We start from the raw sequence: 23,392 nt of genomic DNA, 5'->3' as shown, positions 1-23,392 counted from the left end.
AAAAATACTCAAATTTCAACGATCAGTGAAGATCGACCCAATGATTCATGCATTTAATCCATATATGTATTAGGAAATACCAACCAGTTGTGTACAGGGTGTTCCTAAATTGGATTATTTTAGGAAAAAAGTCCTATAAATATTGGCCCGCAACGCTTCGTTTTCGAGATATAGGTATGAGTTTTGGAGTTTTTCTCAATTTTTTTTCATTTCACAAGATATTCAACTGAAATTTGGCACAGATAATCCAATCTAAAGTTTATAACACGTGTTATAAAATTTTGATCGCAAATCTACAGGATGATATGTTTCTGGAACATTGCCCTATTTTTAAATCCAAAACTTTTTTTTTAGTGTAGGTATCACTAGCAGTTTGAAAGAATATAAGAAAATTATTGATTTAGAACAAAAATATGGATGTCTTCAATTATATCACTGGCACTAGTAAATGTAAGAAACACTATAAATTTTATACTGTGGTTTATTATTTCCTCCTTTCTCATAGAATATTTCACACATTCAAGAAGCGTACAATAACTCATTTGAAACAAATTGGTTTTGCATAAATTTTATAGTGCTTCTGCAATATTATGGCTTTCAAATATTTATATCTGATATAATATTGTAATCGAGTATCAAATAAGTATCAAAGTTTCAAAACATCCGATAAAAAATTAAATATTTGAAACTAATATGAATGAAAAAGTTGATTATGCTTTCCTATTTCTCATAATTTAGAAATTCAAACTGATCTAATATGTAGTTCAAACAAGAGATATGGGTAGAGGGATGTCGTATAGATTGTTAATTTAATGAGTATATTTTTACCCGTTAATTGTATAGGGTGTCTGCTATCTGGTGACCAGTAAGACAGGTGAGTTCAGGTGAAAATGGAGAATATTTATACGTTAGTTAAGAAATGACCTCGTTTTTCTGATAGAGGGTGATTTTGTGAAATTTTTCATTACCGCCAGGACCGGCAAACCGGACATTTTGCCGTGGCGCAAAGTCAGTTTGATAAAACAAGACATACTTTTTGACAAATGAATGTTTTCTCAGTAGTAGCATAATAAAATTTCTAAGAACCATTTTTTTCTAATCAAATAGGCGTTCTCAATCAAAAAATTGCACCTTTAAGAAATATGTCATCTTTTAACTATTGACATGTAGAGCATCGTACTTTTCGACAATTCAGGGCATTTTTTGATGAAATCGACAAAACCTCCTTCGATAAATTTGACAAGGCGATTTCAAGTTGAAAAAGACGATTTCATATGTAATTGAAATGTAACAGAAGCTCCTTCAAAGAAAATTCAAATAAATAAGGCAAAGCAGGGCGGCGAAATTTTATTTAGCGGAAATTTTAAAATCGGAGACCACAAAATTTTTCATCTCAAAAGAGATCACAATGCTTCCTTACCTTCGGTGGACTAGAATGCAATATTGCTTTTAATTGTTCAATTTCGGCTATTTTGAAGGCACCATTTGGAAACGTGTTGGCTAAATGATCACTAGTTTGCGTGAGATCAGCACTAACTCTTTCTAGAATGTAGTAATCAAGAAATGAGTATTAAAAATATATTCTCCTAGAACGAATCCAAATATTCAGACATGAAATTGACAATTCAAAATGAATGATCTGCAGTTTGCTTGGTTCGTTGAATAAATCAAAATTGTCGATAATCATCTGATGTGACAAAATATTATTCTATTCTTGAAAATACTATGAATCTCATCAATAATACTCAATCTAGAAAATAATTTTCACATCATCGATAAAATAAAAAAAAAGTGAATGTCTTACTAAGTACATATAAGTATCAGTTGCCAAAATAAAATATGAATTCTTTACTGGTATGATAAACCCAACTAGAAGTATAACCAGAAATGGAGGTGAACTTGTATTTGTATAAGGAAAGATGTAGTTTCTTTTTTTAATCGAAATATCAATTTATGGAAAAATCCCAAATATATATATAGGATTATATGAAATATATGAATATATGAAATGCAAAAAATTCATGAAATAACTTTCAAGTAACTGGGATTTGAAAATGTGGTTTTTCGTTCCGATGATCGAATAGACTTCCAAACAATGAACACTATACAGGCTGATTCAAAATTCAGTATCAAGATAAAAGACTATTTTCCATAAACAGAGCGTTGAGTTTTCAGATTTTTTTTAGTTTTTTCTTCATAGCTCTTTCAGGTTTTGAGATATTAAGATAAAATTTGAAACATAGGTCATGTTTTAGGGTTTACATCATCCAGTATGTGATTTTACAAGCTACAGAAAGAGATATTTTCGAAATGTCAAGCTCTTTTTCGCCCCATAAACGTTTTTGTAGTACGCCGCTGGTAAATTCTAACATATGAAATGAATTATGTATTTTATTCATACATTTTTTGTGTCTTGTAATTTTTACGCATCTCCGATCGTTGAGGTGGAATCATGTTCTGTAATTCGGTACATTTTATTAAAATTTCCACCAAAACGCTGGAACCTATTATCACAATGAAAACAAAAAACTCTACGTATTTGATTTATGATTTGAATTAAAAGTTTACTTCAGAAAATTAGAAACCTAACGAACCTATATTTCAAATTTGATCTTGATATCTCAAAAACTGGAAGAGCTATAAAGAAAAACCTAAAGAAATCTTGAAATTTAACGCACTATAATTCGGTAAAATTCTTATTCTGACCTGAAAAACACTCCTCTAAAATCATGATAGTTACTGAATTTTGAATCATCCTGTATGTATAACTCCGAAAATATTAACATCATAACATCCAAAAAAAATATATTCAATCCAGTATCATCGAAGCACTTCTTATTCTCAATTTCATGATCATGAGGGTTCAATTTGTGAAAAATCATTTGAGAAAATGTAAGTCAGCAACTGTAACCGATAAACCAAAGAAGAATTATTTAGAGGGAAAAAAAGGAAGAAATCGCTAATGGGCATAATTCCATAATTCAATAATTAGGGGTTCCTTAAAAATGTTGTTTTTCAGATTATTTCTTCGAGTTGGATATTCTTAGTACATATATGTATATTCATCAGTATCGCCATCTAGATCGAGTAGAAATATAAGAATTAAGTTTTCACTTTGAAGTTTTCGACCTTTTTACAACAAACTTGGTTTTCCGAACGAAAATCTACAACCAAGTAGTAGATTTCTGCTTGATCGAATCTAATTATAGTTTTGGGAGAAAAAAATTTCATACGCAATCATTGGTTGGATGGTGCTTCAATATGCTTAAGTCAGTCTTACTCTTTCTAATATATTTCTTAACTCATCAAAACTTCCTGATGCGTGGCTAGGTTTGTAAAATATCTTAGTACCTATCTACCCCCAAAGTTTAATAATAGAATATAATTTACCTCTAATTTAACATGCAATGAAAACCTTATACACCAGACTATCTCTATCTAATTCACGATTTTCCCCTTACGATATATGGATGTCATTAAATTATTAAATTATATCGACACAATATCATCGAAGAAGAGAAGATTTCGTATCTAAATTTATCTACAGGGTGTTCCTGAATTGAAAAAACAAACGGAAATGAGAGATTCTCAGATAATTGTAAGAAAAAGTTTTATATACGTACATGAATCACCAAACGCTTTGTTTTTGAGATATAGACGTTAAATTTAATTTTTTTTTGGTTCTTTTCTGATAGCAACTGCACTTTGGAAGTTGTTAACTGAAATTGGGCATAAATACTGCAAATTAGAGTTTACATCCCTTGATATGCCAATTTCATATGCAAATATAGGTACTGAGTGATATTTTTTTTTGGAGCAGTGCTTTATTTTTGAAAAAGGAAAAAAAGACCATTTCATTTTTATGGTTTTTTAAAAAAAAAAACACAAGTTTGTATCATAACTTCGAAACTAATTACAATAGAAAAAAATGATTACACCATTGCCACGCACAAGTCCATAGGCTTTTGTGGGTTTTCTGATGTTTATTCACATACAGTCAAACTTAATTTATTTATGTAATTGACGATTTATTTGAGAACAAAAAACCTTATTTTCTGTTCACATAAAGAAGCTATAATTGAGTCAAACTAATTTTTTGATGCCCTATATGTTAATACAATTATTTTCATAATTTCAATAATATCGAACGTTTTAAAATATATTTTTAAATCCTAACAAGCTTGGTTTAGAGATATAGGGTGTTGAAATTTGAAAAGAATTTTTTTTTACTTAAACCTAGTATTATTTGTATCATTGTTTTGTTTTAATATTTTAGGTATTGAAGTATAGATAATGCAATGTTTCGAATTAGGTAAAGGTCTCCTGCCAAAATTGTTCAGTGGCGTAGATATAAAGGTGCGATGAGCCTTTTCCTATTTCTGAAATTAACAGAGCTTCACTAAAAAAAGGTCTCTTGAATTGTATTCATAGAATGTACCATTTTCGAGATAATCAAAATTAATTTTTATAGATTTTCGTAAATATTGTTTGGTTTGCTTTCGATCCTCTCGAAAATGGCACATTCTATAATAAAAAATTCAGAAGACCTTGTTTTTAGTGGAGGTCTGTTGATTTCAGAAATGAAATGATTTTCTCGAAAAAAAGACAGTTGTATAGATTTTCAAAAGGAAAAGGATCATCGCACCCGTATATCTTCGCCACTAGATAATTGTTGGCGACACTTACATAATTCGGAACATTATATCATCCAGACTTCAATACCTAAAAATTGAAACAATGAATATAATAATACTAGAGTATTAAGTAAAACACTCATTTCTTTTTCAAACTTCAAATCTGAAAACGAAGCTTATTGAATATATGTTTATATGAATTTTTCTTCATGAAAAAAGTTGTTTGTTGTTTCGGATGGCTGTAACTATTGAACGGATTTGTTCCATTAATTATCTTAATTTCAAGAGTCCAAAAAAAATTTTCTGCTTAAAATTCGAAAATTGCAGAATATGCGTCGAAATGAAATGCACATTGGTGTTCAAAAAATAGCAATATTTCAGGTATTGCGTTACATTAACATTAAGTAAATGATTAACTTTGTATTTTTTGTAGCAGTGCTTTTTCTACAAATATTTAAAATATTCTTTATTAGAAATGATATACATATCAGGTAGGTACCTACCAAAGGCATTGTTGCATTTGAAAAACCGCATTATCCCATTTCCTAAAACAAAATGGCAATTTAATGTGATTCGTAATTTTTTCCCAAAAAAATTTACTGAATAGGAACCTATCTTATGTATTCAACTTGAAAAATGTATATTAAAAAATTCCGATTCCATCTTTAAACCGCATCCGCTGTACGCCATGTCGGTTGAAATTCAACGGAAATCTTCTGCGCAAAACACTTCCCTTCTGTCTAATGAATAATATTAATTAACATTCGTTAGGCAATAAATCTTTACATCTGGCAACCTGCTGTACAAACCGAAACCATTCTACGACCCTGAACTGCCTGAACATGAACATGGAATCGACGAATAATTGGAATATCATATCGGGTCTGTCGCTTCAACTTTGCTCGCTGGTTTCCCAGTTGGCGCAACGCGCAGTGCAGTGAGTGGAGACAAGTGTATATATGTTTATATATATAACTATCAGAATCATGGCGAATCCGAGAAAATTCAGTGAAAAAATTGCTTTGCAAATGCACAGACAAGCCGAAGAAACTGCCAGATTCGAACAGATAATGAGAGAAGTGTCAGCAGCCACTGCTCAGGTGGGTCTCTGTATATTATAACCTCTACCCGCCATATCAAATAATGTGATGTGACGACGTAAACAAAACCCCTATTGCAAAACGTCCCTTTGAAATTATTTTCAGGGAAAACATTGCAAACTGCATTAAGCGAATAGTAGGAAGTAAACATCGTGTTATTATCGTTTAACAATTTAAAGTCCTATATTGACAAACGATCTTTGGCTCTGACAGTCTATGAACATTTCACATTTGACACTCTGAAGCAAAACAAAGTTAACAATCGTTCTTGCCCGCTAATTTTTCCATTTTATTAGAATATAAGACGAATAAAAGCACCTGTCCATAGTCCAATAATATTTTGTTTATAGTTACTTCACAGCTGATCAATCATTACTAATCGCTTACTGGGTCAAATTTGAATTTTCTGTTTATCGTTACCTATTATTATTGAACGGTTTGTGTTATCGATTTCAAAAATTTATTGCCTAACCTTTAGTTGATTAGTGATATACACCACGTGTACATTGATCATTGAAACTGTATTAGTTTGCAGAATAAACAATTCAAAATTTCAAGAAACTTAACCTCCAAATCAGGACTTTGTCAGAATTTATTCATTTTTAAAAGAGATTTCCATTGTTATGGTTTATGTTGAATTTGAAATTATATGTCGATTTGAATTATCTATTGAATATTCACAAAAGGATTTCAATTTATTCAGTGAAAATATTCTTCCTTGTTTTCATGCTGCCGCGAAATATTACGTTTCGTCTTGTTTGTTCGTTCAGCTTATCACTGAAATCTTTATTTCCTTGTTAATTTGAATCACCAAATTGCTTATAAAGTATTATTTCCGAATGAAAATATTGTTGTTAATAGTTCAATGCAGACCATTTGATAAAGGATTTCTTTGGTCCAACTTTATAGTTTTTCAATGATATCTACCAATAATTAGGCACAATTTTTCGCAAACTTCAGCGGGTATTATTATGTCCTAGTAAAAGATTCATCTAAGACATATATATGATTAGTTTCGCCGTTCGATAAAGTGTTGACAGTGTTTTGCTTAGAGTGGCGTTGGGACACAGTAACAAAACCTACCCAGAGCAATTGTTTCTCTTAACTCCCACATGCCATTAGCTTCTGAGAGATCTCACAGAAGCATGGCCGAAGTGATAATATCATAAAATAAATAAATATCTCATCTTCGATTATTCTGAATTAATTTTTCCCATGAAATATCATGTATCCTATTATTACAGCTGATGACCTTGATATTTATGTTAGCTTCATAAATAATTTTTTGTTTATTATTATTCCTCAAGTTCAACTGAAATATTAATTTGTCAACCAATAAGCCTATAGAAAATATGTTCAAATAGTTTTTCAAATTCATTAATGAATATCATTAATAGAAATGAAAATTACAATAGAGAAGTTTGAACCAATTATATTTCACATAAATACATAACTCTTTTTGTTTGTATTATGTTATGATTATTTTAAATTGTATATATAATAACATTATCAACTTGTTTATACTTCATTCATATATTAGAGTTAAATTAGCATATGCAGTAAATGGCCATTGACCTGAGTCTGCAACTAAACATGAATAGTTGTGTGTATAATAAAACAATACTATTCTGGCAACTTCTATAAATATATAGTTGTGCTGTGAGATATTCATTCACCCTGAATTTGCAGAAATCACATTCTGATTACAATTATTCAAATTAGGAAGTATTTCCTATTAAATGATTTCCATAATAAAATATCCACATAGCAAATATTCAATTTGAACTAATAGAAAAAAATTAAAGAATGAATTTTTTTGTGGAATCCTGTCTCTTATTTTGTTAAGTTGGTCAGAGTAAAATAATTTTGGTTCTATTCATTGGGATTGAATGTCGTTTGATCAAATAGTAATTCTCTAACTATATCCAAATAATCAGGAAGTGAAAAAGAAATATTGTAAATGTTTTAGGCTGATATTACCTTGAAAATGTATCTGATTACATGAAAACTGGTTAAGTTTTATTTTTTGGTGGTGCAGTGAGATCTGTTTATTTCTATGTATTTTGTGTTGCCTAATGGACTGATCTATTAATGAGGTAACAACTAAAAATAATTCATTGTTAGGAATGGTAATACTACATATAGTTATATAGTAGCTAAAACTGGGAATTAACATTGCTAAAACCTGTTAGATATAAATTATTCTAGTGTTAAATGGTGTCAATTCTCTTATATCGAACAACTGTAGTTCATTCATTGCATTATCATATTAGGAAAACCAAATGTACATTTCACAAAACTTCATCAAAGATAATTTTTAATAAATTAGTTGAGATTATACTAACACTAATGTCTCTTTTGATGGTGGATCCACTTATGTTTACCAATTAAGAAATGTTTAAGCAGATCGTAATACATAGTTCAATAATGTACTAATGAACATGTTCTATTGCAATTTTAAAGTAAGTTATCTTTTGTCAGTACCAAAAAAAATCATACTCTGAATCCTGTAATCCTGACTTACAGGTTGACAGGACACCGTCTAATGAAAATACTTTGCATATTAACACCCAATCGTTGGGAGCTTTCCGAGGAGGCTCCCTTCCCAATGTATCTGCAGGAAATACAACTAATAAGACAAGTACCCATACATCTCGTGCAAATAAGGTGACTCTTATTGCCATAGTGTGTGCTGGTTTATCAAATTATTTTTTTGTAGCATAGCTACATGGTCACAGCTTTAGTTATTATTATCCATTATTTTAAGTCTTGATTAGCACTAGTTGTATCTTTAGTGCTGTCGGTTCTAACAGTCCTAAAGATATAAAAATTATGGGTAACCAAAAATGTTTGTGAGAATTTTGAAAGCAAAATATATACATTTATTATTACTACACTTCACTACAAAAAAATAATCACCAATATACATAATGACCTTCTGCCAACATAACATCATCTATAACGCCAAACTAAATTATGCTTTATATGGAAAAAGAAAAAGAACGTTATCAAGTGTCAGTCATTTTTATTTATTTATTTTATATGGATAGTTTTATCTCCATTTTGCAAAACTGGTAACGTGATGATATTTGCCTAATGTGAGTCAAAAAAAACGGTAGCCAAAAATATAGGATATCCCATTTGAAAATACCAACTTTCTAGTTCTTTAATGGTAACTAATTTCTCTGATTAGATAAAAGAATAATTTAGGTAATGAAAATTACTGAAAAAACGTTTAGGAATTTTAGAATAACTCAAACGGAATATTTGAAACAATGATTTTTCTAAAAAGCCCTGTAACTCAAAAACGAATTGAGATTTCCATGATCTGCTCTCAAATATCTGATATATTTAAAAAAAAAGTGACCTTGAACATTTTTTTCTCTCCTTCATCGAATAAATGGGCTTTTTCTGGATAAGTGAGGTTTGTACTGACTGAAGTTGATTGCTATAAACCTAAGCAGTATTTTCTCAAAAACTCATATTAAAAAATTCGGGCTGCTGGTACTGGAGTTTGTATTAGATAATATACAGGTTGTTCCACCATTGACGCCATACTCTATTACGGTTAAGCGCTATCTCACTAATTGGGACTCATATTTGCAAGAAGACTATCTTCGTTAGTACTATATACCCTACCCTATCAGTTTGTTACAGAGCCTGAATAAAAATACGCTGTCACCGAAAAATAATCTAAAAAGGCAATCTATAAGGAAAACTGCACAAACCTTTTTGGTTATCACTGAGTACTTCTACTCTGCGTTATTTTATTCTTCACAACAATAATATTTCACTTTATTAATACAATTCTGATAAAAAATAATAAAGAATAACGCTTTACCGGAGAGACCGTAGACAAATATCTGGTTGCCAGAAATCTAGGTTGAAAGTTAACCTTAAAGAAACGTGCTGTCATCGAAGGTGGGTAGCGATATGGAAGACATCTTGGGCTTTAGGACGCCAGGTATTGCATTGACACATATAGACTATAGTACCTAATACATATAGTCTTAATGAAGACATTCAATGAAATACTTTCTGAATCTGCTCCAAAAAACAGCTAAAGTAGTCTATCGCTATTTACCTTCGATGACAGCGTTTTTCTGTGGTTAACAATTAAACTAGAATTCTTCCAGTCCGAAAATCTTGTAATTTTGTGATGAAATTTCGAAAACGAGTTCCCAGCTACAGCGGATCATCACTGTGAGTTCAAATCTCATTATATTGCAATAATATTGGACAAAATACAAACACAACAAAAAGTTATAAATGACTTCGAAAAGAAGGTGATCGGAGTATATAGAAAAAACTGAACCAGCACAAACTTCATCTAATGTTTTCTGTTATATCTGTTAATAACGTAGATTAATAGATCCTTGTAGATATCACAAATTTTATGTTCTGGTTGCATGGGGATTGGGGAGGGGATATTGATGTTTTATTTGTAGTGGCTGTGGGCACTGATCACTAATTTTATGGTTGGCTATTCTCTAAGAAAACCGTGGAAATTAATAATTTCTAAAACAATTAACGGGTGATTCTTAGTACGAATATTAGATGGGATTGTATATGAAAAAATTATTTGACCAACCCCTGTTTAAATACAGCATTTTTTCAAATGTTGTCTTCAATATAAATAAACTCACAGAAATTTTTGGTAGTGTTTTTCTATGGTTCTAAGAGGTATTAATCGATCTTGAATTCATAGTAGTGGGCTGATCTGAACAGGGGTTGATGGAATCATTTTTTTCAGATACAAATCCAATTATATTTCCAACAAAGGATGATCCCGTTAATTGTTCCACACTTATTTATTTACACCCTGCATAACTATGAATTATTTGCTTATTGCATTTTGCTGAATTTTTCACAGTTTACGTTTTGAAATCAACAATCTGGCTGTCTAAGTCTAGAATAAAAGTCAAGTATTTATTTATTAAGTACTGGAAAAATCAAGAATAGAAACACAAATAAAATCGCTATAAAACATAACTAAATAGTTTCTTAATATTGAGAAATTCTCAAGCACTATTTGATTATATCATTCTTCATCCAGAATCTAGACACATGAGGCATCTTATGAATTTTTCGCCTAATCTATTGCGGGTTTTTATAAAAGTTAGAGCAGCTCTGGAAAATTGTCTTTCAACAAAAGCTGAAGATGCTCGCGTTGATAAAAAATCTTTACTACTATCATTATACCTCTCTCATAGAAGCCCTCGTCCCAATGGGTAAAAAATTGAGACAAGCCTCTGTTGAAGCGAATTTTTCACCAGCAAAATTGTTCGCCATGGTCAGAAAAAGGTAATCACTTTGTGCCAGGTCCGTACTATAAGATGGATGGATAAGAACCTCTCAACCAAGTTTCCGAAGATTCTGGCGAGTCACTTTCGATGTGTTTGGCCTGGCGTTGTCCTGATGGAACACCATTCCTTTTCTATTGGCCAAATCTGTCCCCTTCTGGGCAATTGCTTCCTTCAGACGGTTGTTAACAGTACAGTTCCGAATTAACAGTTGTGCTCAAGTAGATAATTCCCTGCCAATCCCACCCAACACCACGACCGTTTTTGCTTGACGTTGTCGTAAATGATCCACTTATCAACAACCGATTCAAAAATGGGTCGATTTGTTGCGATTCAGCAGCGATTTGCAGATGGAAATTCGGTCCATGAGGTTTTTTGCCTTAACTCGTGTAGTACCCATACATAGAGGTTTTTTTTAGACCAGCCTTATGCAAATGGTTACAAACGGTTTTTTATGCAAACTTTTGCTCTTGGGCAATCGAAACAGTGTTTACATGACGGTCGGCCTCGACAATGTCCATGATTTTATCCACAATTTAGACAATTGGCCTTCAAGTGCGTGGTGCATCTTTGACATCGAAATTACAGAATCGACGAAACCAAAATTTCGCTTGATTGCCTGTTAGAGTATAAGGACCATAAACACTATTTACATTTTCAGCCGCCTGACTTTCATTTTCGCCTTCATCGGAAAAAGTGTGAAATATTGCGTCTTTTCGCTAGTGTCTATCTTTGACACGCACTCAATTTAAACTGAGCCAATCAATCACAAAACTGCCAGAAAAGTTTTTGTAGTACAGAATCCCATCTTTCTAACGCCATCTAGTGGAACCTGATCGGACTCTTACATAAAGATTACTAAAAAAAATAATGGAAATCTTTTTCTCTAATTCTGTGGTTACTCCGTTCATTCTTCCACATCTTGTAGAACAAAATCGTGCGAGAATATATCAGAAACGCACAGTTTTCATGGTTATATTTTATTATTATATTTTGGTACTCCGAACTTTCCGCCACGGCTTTATCTGCCAATTCATCAATTTGCATTGAAGAAATCAGTTCTGCCAACCAACATTTTTCAAGCCAAAAATCACTAAATGATATTTATGGAAATATTTCATTAATTTCAATAAGAATGCAATGAATTAGAGAAAATAATGTATAATACTCGTACAGAAGGCTCATTCTACCACTCGTTCATTCAAAAACTCGCCACTTCGTGGTTCGTTTTTGAATTTTGAACTCGTGGAAGAATATCAATGCCTTCTGCACTTGTGTTATGAATAACTATTAATACATTATTCATACTTTAGATTTTTTCATATTTTTTTTTATAGTTTTCGATAAAATAGAAATAGTAAACCGTAGTGGATTATTTGTAATAGATAGCAATTCTGTTTTTTGAAGGGGCAAATGTTACCATTTATGCACACAGTTCGAAATGTGTGTAGATGGCCACAACCTGTGTGAATGAACATGACCTACTTTCAAAATCTTCAGGGAAATGTAGGAGGTTGAGGCGCTTTCTGCATAATTGTTATTTAATGCTTCATAAATGCACACTTAATAAATCTAATGAATATCTTATGTCTTATGATCGTTAGTCATTCATAAATCCGAATATATACCGAGCAAAAAATCCTTAAGTGTGAAATATATCCGGATTTATTTATCGTGCAATATGCATACATCAGGTCTTTATTTACAAAGCATTCAATGAATCATCATGTAGCTACGGGAGTCAATTCCTTCTCGCTTTATGTATATTATGTTGTTAGCGACATAAGCATGATTCTATTCATAATCAGTCTCCATAATTGAAAATTCCATTGTCTAAGCTATTCTTCGAAGAAGTCCCCTCTGTCCTTCTACTTGTTTTACTATTTCATACAAGTTTGGTCCGTGGCTTCGTCCCTTCAAGTGGCAATAACTTTTATCTTTTTTCTTGGATTTCAAGAAATTGAATCCTGAATCTTGCTCCTAGTTGAGCTGAATCTACTAGTTCAAAACACCTCAAATCACACATTTTTTATTTCCTCCTATATCTCTCAGAATATCTACATATTAAAGAAGCGGAAAATAATTTAATTGGATTTAAATATGGTGAATGTGGTGGTTACGGCAAAATTTCGATAAATCGACGAGCAATATGAGGACGTGCGCTGTCGTACAGCGTACTGGTGAAAAAGCCATCTACACTGTGTAAAGTATGGAACAAATTCATTTTTAGCAAAACAGACCATTTTGAGGAATAATCCTGAAACACGTCGATTTTTTATTTTAATTTACCGTATTTAAAATAATACTCTAATATACAGGGTGAATTACTTTCGAGTAATGACGTCACCGTCATTTGTTTTAAATGGAACACCCCCATTTTGACTCAGTTTTCCGATTACTCTAGCTGAGCTGATTCCAAAAATACAATAGTTTTGTGTGTGCTCATAAAGTAACGCGTAACTTTCTTTATTAGTTAAATTAACAATATTATCAAAAATACTTATTGTCTAGCGGCAATTGGTTTTAATGTAACACCCTGTAGTTTGTTACATTTTTAGATTAATAAAAATGAGCTGTTTCCAAACATGTTTGGTACTTGTGGTCTAGCAGACAGAATATGAAATAAATTATTTCTTATCAAATAAAAAAAAACATAGTCTTCTAGTTTTTTGTGAAATGACATTATTTGTTTAGTAATTTATTGGTGTTCAATGACAGTTTAGTACTACAATATTTTTGGTATTCGTGAATGGTTTGATTTTTCTTTAGATTTAATTTATTATTTTTGTCCACCCTGTACCAATTGGAATCAACATGTGATACATTTTTGGAATCAGCTCAGCTAGAGTAATCAGAAAATTGAGACAAAATAGGGGTATTCCATTAAAAAAAAATGACGGTGACCTCATTACTCGAAAGTGATTCACCCTGTATATTAAATTATTATTTTAAAATACGGTAAATTAAAATCAGGATTGTTTTTTAAAATGGTATGTTTAGCTAAAAATGGATTCGTTCCATACTTCACGGATACAGTGTATATAAGGCATTGAATAAGTGGTTTGCAGAATATTGCCAAAGCGTAATATACTTGTGAAGTAGTCTTTTTTTTTGTTATTATTTATTATTTTTGAGAAACAGAAATAGCTCGGGACGTCATCTAGTTCCTGAGCTTTGGGGCGATTTTTAAAATTGGCCTTTTCCTTTTATCTTGTATAACTTTCATATTGTTGGACAAAAAATGCTCTCAGAATGAATGCATCTTTAGGACACTTTTTCACTGCCATCTAATTGCTTTATCGAAGTTTGTAGAGTTTTTATTTCCAGAGTTGTAATTTTTTTCAATTTTTCTATATTCCTATTTAGAATTGTTCTCGGAATTGTTGATTCTGTAGCAATCGTCCCAAACTCTTATTTTGCATGTCAGTAATTAATCTACGACTTTGGTTATACAATAAAACGAAGAACGATGTGGAATCATTTCATTTTCTAAAATGATTGAGAAACTATTCTAATAGCGACTTTTCATAATTAATATAACTAATAATTAATGGAATGGCGAGACTATGACTCTGAAACCATAAGAGAGCAAAAAAATTATATATATACAAAAGGGAGACATTTTTTTCTAACCTAAACAGCCTGTCTCTTTTCACCTGAATCGAACTGTAAAAATGATTAACGAAAAAAAATTTTCATTTTATTGGAGTAATATATTTAAATTTAATGTACAACTTTATGACTAATCCTGTATATATGTGAATATATGGAATTGCAATAGTGCACGCTATAAAATTATCTTTCATTTGATCAATACTGCAGGCTATTAAATTTATATAGTCAAGTTTTATATTCAGTTTTATGTATATTATTGGCTATAGTGTAAAACATTCTAGCAAATAATATTTCTGATAGGCATGATTTAGATAATATAAGCAAAAGATTCAAAATCTGATAATTCTGAATTGAATTCATCAACTTATAATTCTTGGAAATCAAATTCTATGTGTATATTCTCGCAAGACATGATTTAATTTTAGCAATATATTTAAAAGCACTGAACAATGACTTACAATGATGACTCTGACTTGTCAGCTTATAATTGTCAAAATCTATGACCGCCTCAGCTTTAAAGGAATCAGATCTAGGCCTGATCAGATTTATTGTCCGAAAAAGGTACTTTTAAAATTTTTCATCTATAATGAACTGGAAGTATACCAAATCGTCTTAAAACGGCAAATTCAAAAATCTTATTGGTGACCTTTTGATTTATATTCGAATAAAAAAAATGTTTTCTTATAACACCAAAAATTGAAACGCTACAAACAGTGCATAAAAATTTGTTTGTTCGGAAAGAATGTGAATACATGCATTCATAGAGGAGCGACGATCAAAAAGACAATTTTCAAATTTGTTTTTTGAATAGAGGAATGAGGAGGATTTTTTTTGATTATATGTGTGACGGTACCCTTAAGTCACTTCTGATGTTATTGAGCATTTTTTTGGCGCATCTGTCATTTGATTTCCGTTGCACTTAAATGTGAAATGAGCACAATCCTACCAAGCATTCACTTACGATTTAATGTTTTACATTAATTCACATACTGATATGAATGAAAGTAGATACACCACAATAGTGATATTTGTAATATAGATAGATGTTTATAGATTTATGTTCATTAAGAATGGAAGTAGTTGCAGCACAAAAGCTTAACTGCTTTGAATGGTAGAAAGTGAGCGTTCTTATATTTTTACCCATTTATGTTTCTAGACAGAAGAAATTACACAACCTAGGTCTCTTAGCCATAGAGTGGGAAGACCTAGATCACAAGCAGGACCAATAAGGAGGCCACACGACAGAAGGCTGGACAGTTCTCCTTACTCTAGTGGTTCCTTTTTGAGTCCTCCTCCTGATACTAGTTGGGGAAATAGACGAGCTAACAGTGATTCAGCTTTACATCAAAGTGCAATGCAGGTAATTATATTACTAGTACTGAAATAAACTTATTACTAACATTGACACACAGCTTTGTTTCAAGTCATTCACATATACATAACTGAGTTTTCGAACCTCAAAAAGGTCAGGTTATTATAACAAAAAAACTTGTTAAAACAAGGGCGACTAGTTTCGATTTGATGTTTATATATAAATATTAAAGTTCTTTTTGAGATAAATCAAAGTATTGAATGTTCATTTTAGAGCCCTGAGGATTATTTCCGAATAAAATCTAAATTAAGCCTGATACTTAGAGAAAACCATAGAACCATTTGCAGCAATCTTGATGTTGAAAATATTAAACAAAGATACGCTAGTCAAAAAAATAGGAGACTAGAATTTGTTATTAAGTTTTCAAAATTTGATCATATGTTTTTATTTAATAGGTGTAGTAAAAAAGAATCCATTATTTTTCTAATAGATGGTTTTAGTTATCTGTATCTCGCGTTGTATGTACAAGTCCGATCGGGTTTCACTATATGGCGTTAGAAAGATGAGATTTGCACTAAAAAAACATTCTTACCGTTTTGTGATTAGTTGACTCAGTTAAGTTTGAGCGAGTCACAAATATGGACACTAGCAAAAAGAAAATACGCTATATTTCATAGTTTTTCTTAGATAAAGACAAAAAAAAGATGAAAAGTGTAACGTTTATGACAACGTCAAGCAAAAACGGCCGTGGTCGAAACGCGGTCAGCCTTCGGAAAAGGATAGGAAGGTTTTGCTGTTTGTTCAGTGAGATTGGCAGGGAATTATCTACGAAGAGCTATTTCCCTAAGGCACAACTGTTAACTTTGAACTGTAGTTATCCAACGAAACAGCGCATATTTGACCCAAATTGGATCATTCTAACTATGGTAACTGAAGCCTTGTTTTTTATGCAAAAATAATGGTTTTCTTTCAACTACACCTTATACTTTCTTGCGCCTGAGTTTTCTTATAAAATAAATTTACATATTGTATTTATGAAATATGTAAAATTTTTGTTGAACTTGTTTTTGTCCTACAAAAATTTTGGAAACTGAATATATGACTTACTAAAATCCATCTTTCTATAAAAAAACACTTGACTCAGTAACTACCTACAAAAATTTCCGCTATTTTGCTAACTTATATGAGCCGTGACTTTCTATGGCTCCCCCCTCAAACATCGTCTGGATCCGCCCCTGATTCCACCTCTAGAAAATGCATTCGAAAAGATAGAATATTAAAAGTTATTATAGAGAATAATCATGGTCCACTGGAATAGCGCAACAATCAAAACATGTGCATGATACGATCTAGAATAAACGAATCTTCTCTTTCAATGGCGAAGTGGGAATGGTCACAGGGCTGAGCCGTATCTTTATTTGATAGCCGAAGTAGTCGCTCTCCAACTGTGGGATGCGCTATAAAATCATATCTTGAAAATAAAGTGGATTCTTTGTAATTCGAAATGTTAAGAGAAAAAAGAAATCAAATTATAAAATGGTACTTTAGTGGTAAATTATTATTGTCTTTGAAGTAGACGGACACTTCCGAGTGACCTATTCCTGAAAAAATTTCAAAATTCGACAAATGAGGGTGTTTACGAACATGTACTAATTGATAAACCACCAAAATCTATTGGGAAAATTCGTCTGGAAAGAGAAGTAGATAACTAGATAACATATTTGGCTACTGTTCGACTCAACAAGGTGGATTATTTGAACATTTAATTTGAATTTGTCAACCCTGGATTTTAAATTTTTTATAATTTGTTTTTGTTTTTCATTATATTTCTTATGTTAGTAATATTTATTTTATTTTCAAACCATTTATGGTGAAAAAAACCTCAGTACTCGTTTTCACACAGAAAATTATATTATGGAATATAATTATCATATTTATGTATATTCCCTTTGACCATCCCCATTTCGCCATTGAAGAAAGCACTTGTTTATTCGATATCGTAAAGCGCAGATATTTGTTGGACTGTTCCACTGGACCACGACTCACGAGTATTCTCTGGAATAATGTTGATTAGTAGATTTGCATAGTTTTTATACTTTAAGAGCATACAAGAACAAGGCTTACTGATGATATATTGTAGTTAAGACTATGGTCATTTAGCGTGAATATTGTAAGAACTTTCAATTCCAAAAGTATAGTCATCTTTGTATATAAACAAAAAACAAAAATATGATGGATAATCATTGAAAATTAACTGAAACAATGAATAATTGAAATCGGAAAAGCTATTATCAGTTTTTAGGCATTAATATTTATTAAAATAAATTCAATAAAATAATAATGAATGGTTTATGAGGTAAACTTTGTGAGAGTTTGTTCAAGTCATAAGTGTATTTTATTCTTTGGGAATCCTTGATAGACCTTGAACATGTAAAGAAAATAGGATCTGTGGAATATTAAACATTGTTAATGTTCTACTATCTATGCAATTGCCTTGGTCTGAAATATTCACCTGTTATTGTTGTTCAAAATTATTTTGCTGGCTCATCTTACATATTTGTTTTTCAAGGGTGCTAGTCCTGATAGAAGTGATAATTCAAGAAATAGGTGGATGGTCCATGACAACCATGAAAGGAACAATGGAAGACCAAGATCAAGTTGTGATATTACTCGAATATCTCCAAGAATTCAGTGAGTTGACTATAATATTACTAGTTGTATATACTACATCAGTCATTAACAGTATAATTCTCTAATTTCTGTTTCCAAAGCTCTGAGTAAAATGTATTGGGACTGTATTTTTCTCAATCCTCTGTAACATAACTTGATGATTAAAATTAACATTTATCATAAATATATTAAGTCCACTACAAAATGTTGTATGAGGTAATACTCGATAATTGCATTACACAATCATGGAACTAGTAAAAATATATTAAACGAAACCAAATCCAGAGTCTACAGAAAAAAACCTCAATTGAATTTGGATAAGAGACTGATGAATAATAATTATGGCAATATATAAATATTTTGTTCTTTTTTTTTCGAGTAAGTATGACAACTGAATGAAAATATATTGGATGTAGTAAAGGGAAATCCATTATTTTTCCAATGGATGTCTTTAGTTTTCTGTATTTCGTGTTCGCACTAGATGGCGTTCGAAACATGAGATTTCATATTACAAAAAGTTCTCTGAAAAGTTTTGTAATTAGTTGACTCAGTTTAGTTTGAGCGAGCATCAAAGATGGACACTAGCTATATTCTACAGTTTTTCTTCGATAAAGACAAAAATGCAAGCCAGGTGGCGAAAATGTAAGCAGTGTTTATAGTCCTGATACTGTAACAACCAATCACGCGCAATTTTGGTTTCAATGTTAAAGATGAACCACGTACTGGAAAGCCAATGGCAAAAATGTCGATAAATCATGGACATTGGCGAGTCTGATATTCATGTAAGCACTGTGTCGATTGCCAAAGAGCTAAAGTTTGCACAAAAAAAAAACGGTGGTTACCATGAATTTCCATCTGCAAATTGCTGCTGAATCGCAATGAAATCAACCCATTTTTGAAGAGGCAGGTTATTGGTTATCAAAAGTGAATCACTTACGACAACGTCATGCGAAAACGGTCTTGGTCGAAACGCAGTGAGCCGGTGTAAACGCTGGCCAAGCTGTGTGCTTGATGAAATTGGCATAGAATTAACTACTCGAGCTGCTCCCCTACGGCACAACTTTTAACTCGGAACTATACTGTCAACAATTGGACGGCCTGAAGAAGCAATCGGCCAGCTTTGGCCAATACAAGAGGAATTATGTTCCATCAGGACAACGCCAGGCCACACACATCGATAGTGACTCGTCAGAAGTTCCGGGAGCTTGGTTGGGAGATTGTTATACATCCACCTTGTCGTCCGGACCTGGCACCAAGTGATTACCTTCTGTTCCTGTTCATGGCGAACAATTTTGCTTGTAAAAATTCGGTTCAACAGAGGCTTATGAAGATCGACTGTCCCAATTTTTGCTAATACGGACGAGGGCTTCTATGAGAGAGACATAATAATATAACCTTCAAAATGGCAACAAGTTATCGAACCAAACCTAAATCGGATCATTCTAACTATGGTAATTAAAGCCTTGTTTTTCATGCAAAAGTAATGGGTTTCTTTTTAATACGTGAAGTACTCCTAATTTTAAAAATGCAGTCATATTGTTTCTATTCAAAATAGTGTACCTAATGAGGAGAATGAATTATAGGCATTTTATATCATTTCATCCACCAATCATCAAAAGAATAAATCATTTAGTGTTGTAACTCTCATTTTTCAACAGTGTATATCCTTCGCCTCAGGTGTCAGGCTCAGCACAAGTACCTATTGGAAATAATACTGGTTCCCTACCAGATCTTACAAATATGGACTTCTCATCTCCAATTTCTGTACCTTTGGACCAGGACAGAGATCAAGGAAGTTCTCCTTATGGTTCTGTAAGTTTTGGCCTATGAATAATTGTGACTAAATCATTTTCCTATCCCTATTATTGAAAGTAATCAACAATTTGGAAAAATTTTTATCATCACCTAATATCCCTATTAGTTGAGTGCGTCCCATTTATTTTTCTTTTGCCAATGACTCATAGGGCACATGCATACATAAAATTAAATAAGGTTATCCTTGTAATGAATTAATGTTAACATAATGATTATTTCGAAAACAATAATAAATATATATCACGAATTAAGAAATCTTGAGCAATGGTGTCACCAGATTATTCTTTTCAATTTTTATTCAGTATTGGCAGCAAACATTTCGATAGTGTAGATATTCAATGCGACGAAAAGAGATACATTTCCATTTATAGTATAAGTGCTTTCCAGTCACATGCGAATCACTCCGGGTCTTGGCGCACTAGGGCTTCACGCCCTGGCTATGACTGTAACACGCCAAAACCAAATTGTCGAATTGAACATAAATGAACCAGCGAATCGATTTTAAAAACTGGCTAGCAGTCAGTGCGTGAAGTCCCGCAAATTCGGGGGGTGCTTCAGGGGTAAGTGGAAGTCAGCCCGAGTGCTTGACGCTCTGCTTATACTGTACCAATAAAAATGAAGGGTAGAAAGGCTCGGAATTGATCCGAGGAGCTCCAGTCGGTGACTGGAAACTTGTAATGCGGTCATTTGATGAATTCTCTTACCAACATCACTTTGAGCGGATACAAGTAGGCGTGTTTGTCATTATTGGGTCTTGAATAGCTGAATTTTAGATTAGCTTTTTTTTGATGAAACGTGAATAATGTATTCTTATATTTTAATATTGCGATGACGTTATAATCGTAATTCAACTACGATCACTATTCATCTCGATGATACAATACAATAGTGGTTTGATATTAATTGACATCAAGTCTACAAATAAAAATTGTAATTCTGAAAATCAAGCTAATAAAAAAAATGAAAATTATAAATGAATGGGTTAAAATCAACTGATGAAAGTTAGTGCTCAAGTTTGCGATATAGAATATTTTTATTCTTAGCTCTTCTAAATTATAAGACCTCTCATGTGGATACTTATATATATTTTTTTTTTGAGTTGTAACATACAATTGTAATACATCACGTTCCAAGCCCTTCATTTCTTACTGTTCTCAAGTCTATCACAAAAGGCAAACTGAAAATGGAACTTCAATTATGATGCAGCACCAGAGTATAATATTTTTCTGAGATAGCGAATGCACTCTCCTCTTTCTAACACATTGATATTACATCCTGAGATACCGACTTGCCAGCATTATATTCAACGGTTTCTTCAATCGCTACTATAAAATATTTTAGGTGTATTTCTGGCTTTCAAATATGTTTTATACACAATTTGTTAAGGTTGCCAAATAATCGCTATTTTATTTTAAAAATTTTAAGTTGAAGCTCAACTAAGTCATTTTTTTCTCTCGTCATTTTAAATTATACCACATAATAAATCATTTTTAAATTCTGAAATACCTTGGTACAAAATCTTTCATATTACAATTATTATATCATCTCCACCTCATTGGATACTCCTTAATTGTTTCACTAGAAACAAAAACAATGGTCTTCTTTATTTTACAGGATTATTTATTTCCAAATCAGTACGTAGAACTTGATTCATTTACTCCTGTGAATCCATTTCAGAGTCCAGTCAATGTAAGCCCTACTCCATCACCAACTAACATTCATCAAGGAGTTAGAAATCAAAACCAATTTCATTTCAATCAAGGACCATCACATCCTCCTCACTCTGTGAGTAAATATAATTGAAAACTGCATGATATTGATTTAAATTTCTGTTTTATCCAAGTTTTTTTTTGTTTTATCAATATTTTGTTTTATTTTTGTTTTTGTTTCGCATGTTTGTTTTTTGTTACAGAATCATTTATCAGTTCCAGTAAACTCTAGATATCCTCTTCGTCCTCACAAGGTTTGTAATAAATGATGTCTTTTCATTTCTTCAGATTAAGGTTTAAATGTTTCTCATTTGATAATAATCTATTTTTTAATATATTTTTATAGAAGAAAGCCTAACACTTAAATTCTGCTTCTTTTTCACGTTGACAGAAAAGGGACTGTAGTTAATACTTTCACTTTCCTTTTCCTTTAGCTTCTATCAATGGATGTTTTACGATATTTTCTGAAAACTCTTTTTTTTTCAGGGAATATCATTAGAGGAAAATATACCAGTTGTAATAGATAGAGGACCTCATAATGACATGTCTAATATATATCGCCAACGATGTTCTCCCCCCACATCTTCTCCAACGGTATGTATATTGATATACTCACTCGTATAGAATGTAGAAATATATTTGTTACACTATAATACTGAAATTATGTGAAAATTTTCACTATTTCTGAATAATTTTTTTCTGTAGGCTGAAGGACTTCGGTTAATGGCCAATAAAGAACAGTTATTATTATTATTTTTTTTCTGTATTGAAATAATTAAAGTCAAGATTTAATGAAAATAAGATATTGGGAGTTCATAAATCAAACTTAAAATTGCTATTAGAACTATTTCTTGGATAACAAATAGAATTGTACACTCATCGTGGATGAAGGACATAGCTTATACTATAATTTTGAAATTTCATATGATTAAATTTGTTTAAAACATTAGTTGAACAAGAAGCCTCAGATACATGAACACTATGGTAAAGGAACTTGAGGTGGAAGTAAATGTTGAAGGAAAAAGATGATGCTGAGAAGTGATGAACATTGAAATTGGAATAAAACTGTATAAAACCCTAAAATAGCATTGAAAAAAAAAAACTCCGCCAATTTTTGTGACACTATACTTCCTCATCTTTTGCTCATAAAGGCTGAAGTACGAGGGGCGAGTTTACAAGCTATAAGACGGCTTTTTCACAAGCACCTCGTAAAAAATTCAAGTGTACTCAGTAA

General features: G+C 31.8%; 1 protein-coding gene across 7 annotated transcripts in view; it reads left to right on the top strand.

Moving 5' to 3' along the window:
* Positions 1-5,472: 5,472 nt before the first annotated feature.
* LOC123678143 (CREB-regulated transcription coactivator 1) overlaps positions 5,473-23,392 on the top strand; it is a 31,537-nt gene continuing 13,617 nt past the window's right edge. Inside the window, exons 1-8 of one of the 7 annotated variants that reach the window (XM_045614989.1) lie at positions 5,473-5,734; positions 8,261-8,401; positions 15,809-16,012; positions 18,534-18,655; positions 20,293-20,446; positions 22,064-22,234; positions 22,362-22,412; positions 22,645-22,752. In XM_045614989.1, coding sequence (XP_045470945.1) covers positions 5,594-5,734; positions 8,261-8,401; positions 15,809-16,012; positions 18,534-18,655; positions 20,293-20,446; positions 22,064-22,234; positions 22,362-22,412; positions 22,645-22,752 — 1,092 coding nt within the window. In that variant the 5' untranslated portion in view covers positions 5,473-5,593. The remainder of the gene's footprint in view (positions 5,735-8,260; positions 8,402-15,808; positions 16,013-18,533; positions 18,656-20,292; positions 20,447-22,063; positions 22,235-22,361; positions 22,413-22,644; positions 22,753-23,392) is intronic. The other 6 variants (XM_045615006.1, XM_045615033.1, XM_045614997.1 and 3 more) reach the window with 6 other exon arrangements.

This window comes from Harmonia axyridis, chromosome 1 (assembly GCF_914767665.1).
Source record: "Harmonia axyridis chromosome 1, icHarAxyr1.1, whole genome shotgun sequence".
NCBI lineage: Eukaryota > Metazoa > Arthropoda > Insecta > Coleoptera > Coccinellidae > Harmonia > Harmonia axyridis.
Note: the sequence above shows the minus strand (reverse complement) of the source record. Positions and strands in the feature narration are given on the sequence as shown.